Source organism: Taudactylus pleione, unplaced genomic scaffold (assembly GCF_031769625.1).
Source record: "Taudactylus pleione unplaced genomic scaffold, aTauple2 ptg000199l, whole genome shotgun sequence".
NCBI lineage: Eukaryota > Metazoa > Chordata > Amphibia > Anura > Myobatrachidae > Taudactylus > Taudactylus pleione.
In genome coordinates, this window is record NW_028284601.1 from 10,653,590 (window position 1) to 10,667,047 (window position 13,458).

Below are 13,458 nucleotides of genomic sequence, written 5' to 3' on the forward strand. Positions count from 1 at the left end.
AGTGTTGTAGTTATCTTGGCCTGATGTCTCATGCTGGAGCTGTGCGCCTACCATGCTAACAGGTCACTGTCTATGAGTCTTGTGTTGGCGATTAACTGACACTGCCATGCATCCAACGCCCCTGCACCAATCACCTCCCACCTGCAGCTGCCCTGGTCACTTCTTGCAAATGTGGTTCTAATCACTTGCCCCTTTGTAGCAGCTATGATCTTCTTCCCTCCCACTGCAGCCCTGTTTAACTCCCCCCTTGTATCTGCCCTTATTACTTCCCCAAGGTGTTCCCTGATTTCTACCCAGATGCTCAAATAAAGTTACCTCCACTGCTGCCTTATCCAGCTACCCCACAATGGTCATTATCACCTACCCCTGCAGTTGCTCAATAACCTCCCAAAGGTGCTTCCATGATCACCTTCCCCCATAGCTGCCCTTATCACCTTCCTTTTAGCTGCTTTGTTCAGTTTTCCAGGTAGTCCAGAGTTAACCCCCCAAGTGATGCCCTGATCATTGGCAGGGGTTTACCCACTACTCAATGGAATCCACTTGTTGCTAGCCAAAACAGCAGCAATTTTTTAGCCCAATGGACTTCCACTAATATACTTAACTTATATTAATTATTACCTAGATTTTCAGATTTGATTTAACTTTAATTAGGCCATTTACAAAGATTTTATAGTGTGATAAAAAACATAAAATATCTATGTACCTGCCTATCATGCTCAAAAATGTCCTAGGTCAAATATACCATTTGTGATCAGTGTTTTTCTGACCTAACCAATTGTATTGGTGTAAACAACATTGTTCTAAAAGGAATATCTATCACCTGATACCTTCATGTCATATGCACACTCAGGGCTGCCATCAGAAGGTTCCCCTGTTTCAGCTCTGAAAACCCCGTGCCGCATAATAAAAATCTTTACTTACCTGGCCGGGGATCTCTGGTGGTCTCTGCGGCTCCTAGTGGCCTTCCCTCTATCTTCTTACTGGAGAGGGGGCTTCTGGGAGTCACACACTCATACAAACACCACACACACTGACATACTCATCCTGCTGCAGAAGAGTCGGCTCCCGATGCTGGATGCAGAAGACAGAGCTGCAAAAATTAATTATGGACTAATTAAGCTAATTGGAAACTTCCAATTGCTTAATTAGTCCTAAGGGGGGGTAACGCTGGGGTGCCAGAGCAAGTCCCGGTGATTTTTCCTAAAATTATCAATTTTAGGAAAAATCACACTTACTCTGGAGGTGCGAGGAAAAATCCTCCCGACTCACAGAAAAATAAAAAAAATATGCACCTTATCGAATAGCAAAAATCCCGTGCCTGCAGGAAAAACCTTGCAGGAGCGGGATTTTTGCTATTCTCACACACAATTGAATATGCCCCTAAGACTATTCCTGGTTAGGGATCTCCCCATGCAGCACAGCAAAAAGGCTTTTCAATTCTATTTATTGCTGCGATCTCCATTTTTGCACTAATACCTAACCTTGTTTTCTTAACTCCTCCCATTTTTACATACATAATAGAATACTCATCTATTTTTGGATTTTTATTGTTTGTACTTTAATTGAAAAGCTATTTCAGTTACATTCTAAAACTGATTAAGTTAAAATTCGAACATTTTATTTCTCTCTATCATCATTTAACACCCCTGTCTATCATCATTAAACATGCCCTTAGCTCCCTACTTAAAGGCCAGGTTGTTAATTTCTCAGTTACCAGCCTGAGGAAGCAGACATAGGATCTGAGAAACGCATTACTAAGTATTTAACACTTGAATTCCCCACTTTTACTTTTTTAAGCTTTTTTTTTACTTTATTTTGAGTTTCTATTTCTTATTTTTGTATATTTTGTATTTTTATTTTTTATAAATTTTTTATATTTGACTATATTTTTATATAAAAAAAAGATTTTATTATATGTTTCATGAGGTCTAGTGGAATTAAGAATACACCGCATTGACCTTTTTATACTAATTGACAAATAAAATTACTGTTTTATACAATAAGTCTTTATAAATATTTATTTTTGGACTGGGTACAAAAAACCAACTCTACACACTGATGAACATTGGGAGGATAAAATGAATGTCCAAGGCATATAGCATCTCTGACCCAAGGTGAGTACACTGTATATTGTGCAACATCTTGGATTGAGTAAATTGACCTGTGCCAAGGAAGCTTGTTGTACTTATATCCCCATCTACAATATATGACATGTGGGAGGAACTGACAACCTCACTTCAAAGACCAGCATTGTATTCAGCAACCACCACAGGACCACGGTGAAAATTTAGTCCAATGTCTTTAACTCACTTCTGAAGGGTGAGTGTACACCGATCTCTCAAGAATAATAAGATTTTTTTATGGTTTTACACTATATATTGTTTCTGTCTTTTACATATTTTTGGGAAAAAACTATCAAAAAGATATAGACCTTCATTAGACCAAGGAAGTGCCGGAATCACCTCACAACAGAAATGTGTTTGTGTTTGTCATCTCTCTATCCTGTGTTGATACCTTACATTATTTGTTGTATGTGTAACATTATTGTCTTGCTAGTTCTATGATTATCATTATTATTCAGCTCTTACAGCACACCAGGATACCACAACAACTCATAGAATAAGGCTAAAGAGGCCTTCACCTATAACAGCTGCCATTTCCCATAGATATTAATATTCTCACCAGTACTTTGATGCTGCCAGGACTTATACTATTGAAAGCATAAGCTTCTGTTGGAAACTGGATGGATGCATGGAGTTATGCTGGGTATCGGGCAACAGGGTACCTGAGTCAGATGGCAGGAGCAGAGACCAGGGTCAGCGAGTAGACTGAGTGAGGGTAAGCCAGGTACAAATCAGGAATATTGGTAGCAACAGTGAGAAATGTGGTAATGCGGAAGATCCTGAGGTAGCTGAACACTGCTGTTAGAATCAGTGGAAAGTTAGAGTTTTACGAAGATGTTACCGGCAACCACAATACAACTAGAACTAGGGGTTAGTGAGAATCGGCAGTCTAGACAGGAGCAGGGCAGCTCAGCTTTGATGCAGGGTAGGGTTGCTACAACCAGCAGGGAGACAAAGCCCTCACTAACTTCTTTTTTCAAGAAAGGATCAATCAGGTACCTTCCAGGGACAAGCTTCCTAATTATACAGACATGCTGCAGAGTGTCCGCTGTAAAGGTCAGAGATGGTACAAGAGAAAGCATCCCAGCTGCTAGGAAACAGCTTGGACCAGCAACCTGTGTGGCTGTTATAGCCTAGCACAGGACGGGACATGGCACATTACATCGTTCATATTGTTGACGTGTTTGACATGCGTCGACGAATGAGGCATGTGCTCGCATTTCAGATAATGTTATCTGAAATTGACTTTGTTTGCAGTCAGATTTGGATGACTTTTTTCATTTAAATACTATCAGAATTTGTTCATCATTCATGAGATCATTGGTAAAATCATTCAAATTGTTCAAATTGTTCATCGTTCATCATTGATCTAGCAAGTCTGACTGTGTGTATGCACCATAAGTTGTATTTAAAGTGGTTAATTGATTATTGTGTAGAAAGGGTACTGCAGCCCATAGATACCAATCAAATCCTAAACATTTGCAATATACCTAAGCACCACTTTTCCTAAAAGTACCAATCTAAGACAGGTGATTGGAACCCCAGCAACAGTGGATATATCAAATGCAAATACCATGGGAACAGTTTCAAACCTTTGACCAATGTATTTTATGCCAAGACATCATTCCATCAAAGTGCACTCAATGTTTTCCTATTGACCATCAAGCAAAAATGCTTTTTAAACATGGAGGACAGGCGGATGCACCTTTATGAAAAGCTAAAAAAGAGTGAAAGCAAAGAAGATATATTTACATTGTTGTCAGATAAGTATTCAGTGTAAATTTACAAAATAAAGCAACACCTCAATAATCTAATTGTGCTGTATATTTTCTATTTATCATGTTACTCAGCTTTTGAAGTAGTATGTGCTCATGGAATTAGGAACAGGATATACATTTTGTCATTAAATGCTTAAAAACATCATCAGAGAGGAATAGCCAAGTATGCAAGCATTGTTTTGGTGTAATGTTTATATTTTTTGTGTCAGTGGATGTAATATACAGTAAGTAATGCCTCAGCGAGGGACAACAATCATCTCATAGGGCCATGGTCGAGAACCATTGGTCTTTGGTTGTGGTGCTATTTTTAAGTCATTCTTGTCCACAATGGGCTTCAATGTAAACTTTTGCAGTATAGTAGTGAGGAAGAGGAAGAGCTCCATCCGAGCCAGACTCTCCCCCATACACATGCGTTTCCCTGGGGAGACAGAATGAAATATAAGTTGTTTTACAGATTCAGATGATGTCAATGGAGCATACCTGAAATAATTTAAAAGTAGACTTTAGTACTATTTTTATGAAACTTAATAAAAATGGTCTGTTCTGTACAAATGTCTATATTTTTTACATATCAGTTGCTTTTCTAAAGTAGAGTAAATTAATTAAGAATTAAAGCTTTATTAAGCATTCTAACTTAAAAAAAAACATGAGACTAAGAGCACCGAGAGGATATGGGGTTATGCCAACTACTCAAGCCTACCAAGAATATTCAGTCACACCCACTAGATGACACCCACAAGATGATGTGACTAAGTACCTTTCAGATACTGTATGTGCACCTCTTTGCACTTGTGCAGGAATGTATAGAGGTGTCCCATATTCAAAATAGTATGTGGCCATCACATTCTTTGGCACAGTGCCAACACCTGAAATGTCTCCTGGTGGCTCTGTATGAGATTTAGTAATGATGTAACTTTAATTAGGCCATTTACAAAGATTTTGTAGTTTGATAAATGCTTGTAATCATAAAATATATTTGTATCTCTAATGCTCAAAAATGTCCTAAGTCAAATATCCCATTTGTGACCAGTGTATTTTTGACCTAACAAATTGAATTGCTTTAAACTGCATTTTTCTAAAAGGAATATCTATCACCTAAAACCTCCTTATCATATGCACACTCAGGGCTGCCATCAGTTACATTCTGTACCAACATACGAGGCTCAGTCTGATATTTGGACCTGTCACCACTGATGATCCCAGCCACAAACTGCTTCTTATTTTCAGGAAGCCATGTGTATGTGATTAAGAAGCAGGTCACATATAGGAGAATTGATGCAGGCTGCCCCCTATTAGATCATAATCAGTGTCACCAGCAGGGGAGATTGATATGGGGACATGGGGTTTGTATGCCCTGGAACACCCTCTCCCAGGGGTTTCAGTTTAGCCCCCCTCTACTTTCTCTTCTCTCTCTCTTTCCGCACCCTCTCCTCTCCTCCTCACGTTTGCTCCTCTCCCTGCTTCAATTTGGCTGGACTATTCACATAGTAAAAGTGGCACTCAAAAGTCCCAAGCTGTGCTTCTACCACACCCTCCTCAGGTGTGCCTTTGCCTCCTTTTCAGTTGTACCTATGCCTCTTCCCCATTTATGCTTCTCCCCCCTTTCACCATCTGTCCCACTACCCTTTACATGTCTCAAACATGGTAAGCCAATTACTTTTTATTTTTTATATTTTTTAATTGTTAATTTTGGCATGAAATATTATAATATTTAATATAATATACTTGAAATATCTTGAGACATTAAAATCAGTATTGCCATAATGGTTGTACCTGCAGAAAATGGCATGAATGCCTCATTCTTCTTAAAACCACCTTTGTCATCAAGAAAGTGTCCAGGATCAAACTTGTCTGGGGTCTTGAACTGTGTGGGGTCTTTCAGGACAGAGGTGAGGACTGGAAACACCAAGGTTCCCTGAAATATTTTTTTCCAATTGTATTAATGGTTTTCAACTTGATTAAAGACAAGGCACATAAAAAATGTGGGCAAGCCAGGGCTTGGTGGTGATCAGAAAAAATATCAAAGGAAATTATGGAAAAGGTAAGATCTGGGCAAAGAAGAGAAAGGAGAGAAGGTAGTAATTCATAATAGATAAAGCCATAAGAACTACATTTCTACATGTATTATTATTATTATTTTTATTTATTAATAATAATAATATTATTATTATTATTATTATTATTATTATTATTATTAATATTTTTTTCTCCAATAGGACTCAGGGTGCTTAATATATAGTATGAGCATAAGCTTGAGGTTTAGATTATCATGACATACAGAAACCATGAATAAAATACAAAGGTGTGGCTGTCATTTTGGCACATCAGATGCAAGGATTTGTTATCCTACCCATGAAGGATCCAAGTGAGGCAGCCATTTTAGGCACACTACATAGGGTTACACTGACCAGAATAGGCAATGCCTGGATTAGCTTACACATAATGGGGAAGATAAAAATACTAAGTGAAATCCTTGCAAAATCATCAGAACCACGTATTGTTTATTCTACATATTAGAGTACAAGGTGAGGCAGCCATGTTGGGTGCAGTACATTGCTTAGAATGTGCAATAAGCAATACATGGAAATAAGACATACATTACAAGGATAAAACAAACAGTGACTAACAAGAAACCCACTGCATAAATAGTTCAGCAGGTTGATCATCTCGCCCTTAGAAGTACCAAGGGAGGAGGCACACTACATAGACTACAGTGAGCAGGATGAGCAATCCATAGTAGTGTAAAATGTAGTGGGAAGTTAAAGAGAAAATAAAAGTAACAGTAGGTTGAAGTGTGTGGAGATACTGGGTAAGTGGGATTGGGAAGAAGGGGACAAGGGCAAACATGGTAGAGTAGGGAGTCCATGATGTGGCAGTAAGGAGAAACATGCAGGGCAGTCAGTATACTGCACATAGAAGTAAATTGGATTAATAGCATTTCATTATCCAACCATTTCTTTACATTGTCTCTTGCAAAATACCTTTGGAATATGATATCCCCTGAAGGTTGTGTCTTTGCTGGTTGCATGAGCCACTCCTGCAGGGACAATATCAGCAAATCTCTGTATCTCATGAATAACAGCATCTATGTATGGCATCTTACTCCTGTCCTCCACTGAAGGGCAGCGATCTCTGCCTATTACATTGTCTATTTCCTCATGGATCTTCTCTGAAACATACATTCACATTTATGGAAGAGTAATAAGTAACACTTTTATTTCTATTTACTTTTGTATAAATTGTTTCATACTACATGAGGAACAAAACAAATCATAATTAAAGTGCAACTATTCCAAACGTAATCTGTCAGTAGACTACAGAAGGCCACAGTTATGCTTTTGGCTTTCAATAAAATTGTCAAACAACACTAAACACATTTCCTGAAATGTGTTACTTTGGAGAATTAATATTTTTTATAACAATATTATTCAATATAAGGTTAAGAGTGTTGGATTCTACTTTACACAAATTTGTACAGCACAGGCAGAGAAATAGATAGCACATTCCTGGAACTATATTTATACAAACATGTCCTAGGGCTACCGCCCTACCTGTAAAACACACCTCACATATTCATTTAAAAATGCATGGGATTAAATGGAGGCATGAGTATTGATTATAGAATGGGCATTAAGGCAACCAAATATTTTCTAAATATGGAAGGAAGCAGTGACTTCCAGAAATTCCTTATTAATCTGATGGAATTTGTTCTCAGTTAGAAATATTTTATCTTCTGTGACTGTTTCTACCTGCAACAATAGGAACAGCTTGTGCCCCCACATATAGAAAGCTCTTCTTAGGCTGGTGAGAATGGGAATGAGTGTTCAGTGGGAGAATAAAGAATGACGGAACATATCAATACATGATAATGATATAATCTCTGAAGGAGATATGGACATCCTAACATTTATTGAAGAACTGAACAGCAATGAAGTTAAGCTAAAGCTTACACATCATGTTAATAACAACTCCCTGAATCAACTGTAATGCAGTGGGAGTAATATACAGCATTACCTGCAATTGCAACATGCAATATGTCAGGGTGACATCAATAATCTTTAAACACAAATATTGAAACATATCTGATCAATAAGAAATGAAGTGTCTGTCCTAACCAAACTCAAAAATTGTGGCTACAATCAGATACAAATTAAAAAAACTGACCAAGCAGCCTGCGCTCTGAGACTGCCGCTCACTTCACGCTCAAGAGCACCAATCTTTGAGAAATATGAAATAGAAAAAATGAACAGTACAATAGGGGTAGAGATGGTGTTCTCTAGTTACAGGGCCTTCACAATCTATGTACAGATCTGGTGATACAAAAAAAACCTGCTCATTTTTTTCTATTTCAAAAATATTGCACCCCATTTTCATTATGATAAAAAAAAAAATTATTGACATGAAGGTATTTGTTTTTGAAAAGTTAGAATTGGCATCAGGGGACTAGACCTAACAAAATAATTACTTAGATTGGAAAGTGAAGGGACCTTCAAACTTCGAGCCATGAGACCATATGGCATGAATTAATTCAATCCTGACCTCACAAAGGAGGGGAAAAGAATGTCTATAGTATGGCATACAACAAATGTAATAGAAAATAAAAATCAATCTTTATTAGATATGCACTAAAATGCCCCCCACATGGGACATGACCAGCGAAATAGAGGTTAAAAATAGAGAAAAATAATAATTTGAAAATGTGAAAATAATAGAAATTGGTGATAATAAAAAGGAGAACCCTTGCTGTGTGACCGTATTTTAATTCTTAAGTCCAACTATGGGTGAAACTCTCAATCTCTGTGTCACTTGCTTAAGTAAAAAATAGCAACTCAGTTGAGTGGCTTTATTATCCTGGAAAACCACTCCCTTATGGTAATTATTATAATTGTAGGATTGTGAGATCGTATACTGTAATTAATATACAGACATGTATTGGTCATAAGTCTTTTCACATATGACCTTATATCTGGGCAATCTGAAGAGCCTTACTGTTATAAGGGATTTATTACATACTGCCTTGATGATTAAATGCAAGCATGTATCAATTATGAGTATATTCACACAGTTGTCCTTATATCCGGACAATCTAAAAACCTCACTATTATAGGAGATTAATTACTCACATACTACTTCGATATCCTATTATACTTAATGCTTTCTTGATATATGTGTGTGTTCATTTTTGTCTTGATAAAGCTGACTCACAGCGAAACGCGCATTGGTATGCCCGCTGTGTGCACCACATGTGTTGTAAACTAACAAATACTATATGTCAAATATGAAATGAATTAATAAGTTTACACTATGTTATTTTGACTTACAATGAGTTAAAATGGGTGTGTAGAAACTCCGTAATTTACTACCAATCTGTGCCTTTCAATATTGTGTTTGCGTGCTATATTATCTACCGCACAGCCACAACAGCAGTAGCTTATTTACCTACTAACTCTAATATATGTGATGAATAGTTTCACAGGGCGCTGGTTTCAATACTAATATCCAGCAAGATGACTGTGATATTTTATTATTGAGCCCACTCTCAATTTATATGATACGCACTATATGGGGTTTTGATGACCTAAACACACACATATATCAAGAAAGCATTAAGTATAATAGGATATCAAAGTAGTATGTGAGTAATTAATCTCCTATAATAGTGAGGTTTTTAGATTGTCCGGATATAAAGACAACTGTGTGAATATACTCATAATTGATACATGCTTGCATTTAAACATCAAGGGAGTATGTAATAAATCCCTTATAACAGTAAGGCTCTTCAGATTGCCCAAATATAAGGTCATATGTGAAAAGACTTATGACCAATACATGTCTGTATATTAATTACAGTATATACGATCTCACAATCCTACAATTATATTAATTACCATAAGGGAGTGGTTTTCCAGGATAATAAAGCCACTCAACTGAGTTGCTATTTTTTACTTAAGCAAGTGACACAGAGATTGAGAGTTTCACCCATATTTGGACTTAAGAATTAAAATACGGTCACACAGCAAGGGTTCTCCTTTTTATTATCACCAATTTCTATTATTTTCACATTTTCATATTATTATTTTTCTCTATTTTTAACCTCTATTTCGCTGGTCATGTCCCATGTGGGGGGCATTTTAGTGCATATCTAATAAAGATTGATTTTTATTTTCTATTACATTTGTTGTGCACCATACTATAGACATTCTTTTCTTTTCCCCTCCTTTGTGAGGTCAGGATGGTATACATGCATTTGTCTTTTATCAGCACCCCTTATTTACTTAACTATTGAAGGGTTTCTCTGTAATAGTATTGAGTGCAGATGTTTTTTCCTTTGTCTTCTCTTATGAATTAATTCAATAAATACTATTACAGTACCTTCCACTCACATTTCCCTACGTCAGGTGGTAATATATTGCCAGGACCTTCATTAGCCACTTTTAAACATTGTTGGGGGAATTCAATAAGACCCAATATTTCTTGGTTCAAATAAAACAGGATTTTAATGCTTGAATTGCCATCCAGCAATTCAATTAATCCCATCTTATTTCCCTGAAAAAATATCTGTTTTCACACCAATACATATAGGATCTGTGATAAGCTCATGAATCCTATGTGTTAACGTCGGTGCCTGCCAGAAAACAGATAGTTATCAGACTTTTTTTTGTAGCCTACTGAGCAACCGAAAGGAAAGACCTGATAAGCAGACCCCCCCCTGCTGCACCCCATGTCTCCCTTTACCTTGCAGTAACCCAGCACATGCTGCTGTGTGCTGGGCTGCAGTGGTACCAGGGAGACTGCTGTCACTGAGCAACAGCAGCCTCCTCTCCCTGTTCGGGGGTGTGGGAGAGCGATCACTCTGATCGCGCCTCCCTCCTCAGCCCACACAGTGCTGTGGACACATGTATTTTTTTTAACTGAGGGGCCATGGCCATGGCTCCCGTGATTAAGCCATGCCCACTGACGATAACTTTAGGCTTTGGGGCTAATTAAATTAGCCCAGGGGATCAATTAGCCAGCAGTAAAGTACAGCAGCTAATTGAATTCCCCCCTAAATATTAAAGTACATTAATCATGCAATGTCACTTTTTATATAGCCTTGCCAGATATCTCTATTTCAAACATTACATTTACTTATATCTCACCTCTTTTCAGAAATCATTTATCTTATTCCCTTTGTATAAATGTATTCTCATTTCTCATATTTCATTGTAATTTAAATTTTTTAGCACAAATCCCTGTGCTTTTCACAACTTCACTAATTCATGTGTCATTCTTAGTTTAGTCTATCCTTTCACAGATTTTCTGGAATTTATTTTATCTATTTATTAGATATTGTGACATTTATATTGAACTAAGGGCCTGATTCAGAGATGGATGGGATTGCAGAGCCGCAGGGTAGCAGCTGTGCAATACTGTTCAACTAATATTGTAATGCAGCAGGAGGCATCAATAGGAAAAATACACCTCCTGTCAGCATCTGTGATCCGAGTGCTGCGTCTGAAAATGCATCATTGAATCACCATAGTGACCATCGGTAGAGGATCCCAAACTTGGTTCTCAAGGCGCCCTAATGATCCAGGTTTTAATTATATCCATTGTTGAGCACAGATGGATAAATCAAAATACTGAGGTACTAATAAAGTCACCTGTGCACAAGCATGTTTAACCCTAAAACTTGGACCATTGAGGTGCCTTGCGATAACTCTGCACTGCAGTAATAAACTTAAATAATAAATAAATATCAATTAAATGTTTCAGTCTATGAATCTCTGCTCCAGGCAAGAGACTGACAAAGGCAAGGGTTAGGAGGCCTTCAAGACTATGGGCTATTGCTAAGAGTATTACCCACATTGGCCAAGTTAATTGGTTGTTTCTCCTTTTTTTGCACATAACTAGTCAACATTTCTAGAGACTATATCACTATTTCTTGAAACAGAAGCAATGTTACACTGTTACCTTGTATCTCAGGGTATTTGAGCAGAATCAGGAAGCCATATTTCAATGTCAGACTTGTAGTTTCCGTCCCAGCAAAAAAAAGATCAATTACTGCCGACTGTAAGTTCTCATCATGAAATTCTGTGTTTGGGGTATTTTTTTCCTAGAAGATATTTTAAGTATTTTGGTTAGCTGTTAACCAAAACATACAGCCTTTCCATTTTTTGAAGAAGCAGTATGTTTTTATACTTTATCCATTTTTATTTCAGAGTTTTCCCAAATTCACCTCTTCCATCCTCATGAGGAAACAGTCTATGTAGTCTCGTGGACAGTTTGTATCCAGTGTGTTTTGATGAGACCTTGCCATGTCCATAACAAAGTCCTTCAGTTTTTGATAAATTTTGAAAATGTTCTGGTGAGGACCAGGGATATAGCTCATCAAGGTTGGGAATATATTAAGAAGCTGAAAAAAAGTATAATTGAGAAAATAAAATCTAAAATGAATAAATATATATATATATATATATATATGTGTAAGGTCCTATCATTATAAAGTCTCTTATTAAATGTATCCAAAAGGTCACTAGTTTGCTAATAATTTATGAACGATTTTTAACTCAACATCATATTTGGTTATATGACGAAATTGGATAGATTGAGCTTATTTTGTAATAAATATGTTATATCATAGGGATCATTTTAATATATTTATGGATGGATTCTGCTTTAAAAAAGAAAAACAAATGTAAAATAACATATTTGTCCCTATAGACTGTAATTTTTTAAGCAGGGCCTTCTTGCCTCTTTGTCTGTCTGTTATTACCCAGTCATGTTATAATACTTGAATGGAATATGCTATATATATGTCATTCTTTATAAATAAATAAATAAATAATAACTTACAGTGCTTTCAACTAAGTTAACATGGATTTTTAAGGAGATTAGGATTTATTAAAATTAAAAACTCTCTTTAATACCTGGTAAGATCTTCTTTCTCATCTATGATTGAAAGTAGCAAAAATATATTTTTAAAAATGCCCACAAAAATCACGTAATGTAATATATACAGTATAAGCAAAAAAAGAAAGTCCTGCCTGCTTCAGGTGGTGAATCTGCAATTAGCCTTCCAGTTCTGATAACTGAATCTGTATTTATACTAGCCTTCTGACACTCACTCATAATACAGCAACCAACATACATCATCTGCATAGAGTATCTATGGAAGTCTGCCTCTGTCACAATTACATATACATACCCTTTCTGTACGTGGTTGATGTTTGATTCCCTCCCTCCCCTGGTCCGCTAGGTAAAGCGTAAAGGGGCTTAAGTGGCAGATCTGTACATTCATGTACTGTAGGTGTGCATATTTCTAATGGGCATGCACAGTACAAATTTAGATAAACTGTGTACACCAAACTCGGTATCAGTGATGTTTATATAGTTTATTTACGTATATGATTTCTTAGTAAGGTATTTGTTGTGAGATAATTCTAAAGTAATTACAATTAATATGTGATTAATTATCTTAATTATTTACACATTGGGAGTAATTAGGTTTGTGAATAACATGTATTTTCTATGGGAATAATAGTTGGGGATTAGTAGGTAACGTAGCTTCAAACTCT

At 36.7% G+C, this 13,458-nt stretch overlaps 2 protein-coding genes across 2 annotated transcripts in view; one reads left to right on the top strand and one right to left on the bottom strand.

Moving 5' to 3' along the window:
• Positions 1-13,458, top strand: part of LOC148518781 (cytochrome P450 2C23-like) — a 395,981-nt gene that overhangs the window by 104,012 nt on the left and 278,511 nt on the right. The gene's annotated exons all lie outside the window — the stretch shown is intronic.
• Positions 1,974-13,458, bottom strand: part of LOC148518783 (cytochrome P450 2C23-like) — a 46,142-nt gene continuing 34,657 nt past the window's right edge. Inside the window, exons 6-10 of the mRNA XM_088477114.1 lie at positions 12,120-12,296; positions 11,855-11,996; positions 6,883-7,070; positions 5,675-5,816; positions 1,974-4,319 (exon numbers count right to left, since the gene is read on the bottom strand). Coding sequence (XP_088333240.1) covers positions 4,138-4,319; positions 5,675-5,816; positions 6,883-7,070; positions 11,855-11,996; positions 12,120-12,296 — 831 coding nt within the window. The 3' untranslated portion in view covers positions 1,974-4,137. The remainder of the gene's footprint in view (positions 4,320-5,674; positions 5,817-6,882; positions 7,071-11,854; positions 11,997-12,119; positions 12,297-13,458) is intronic.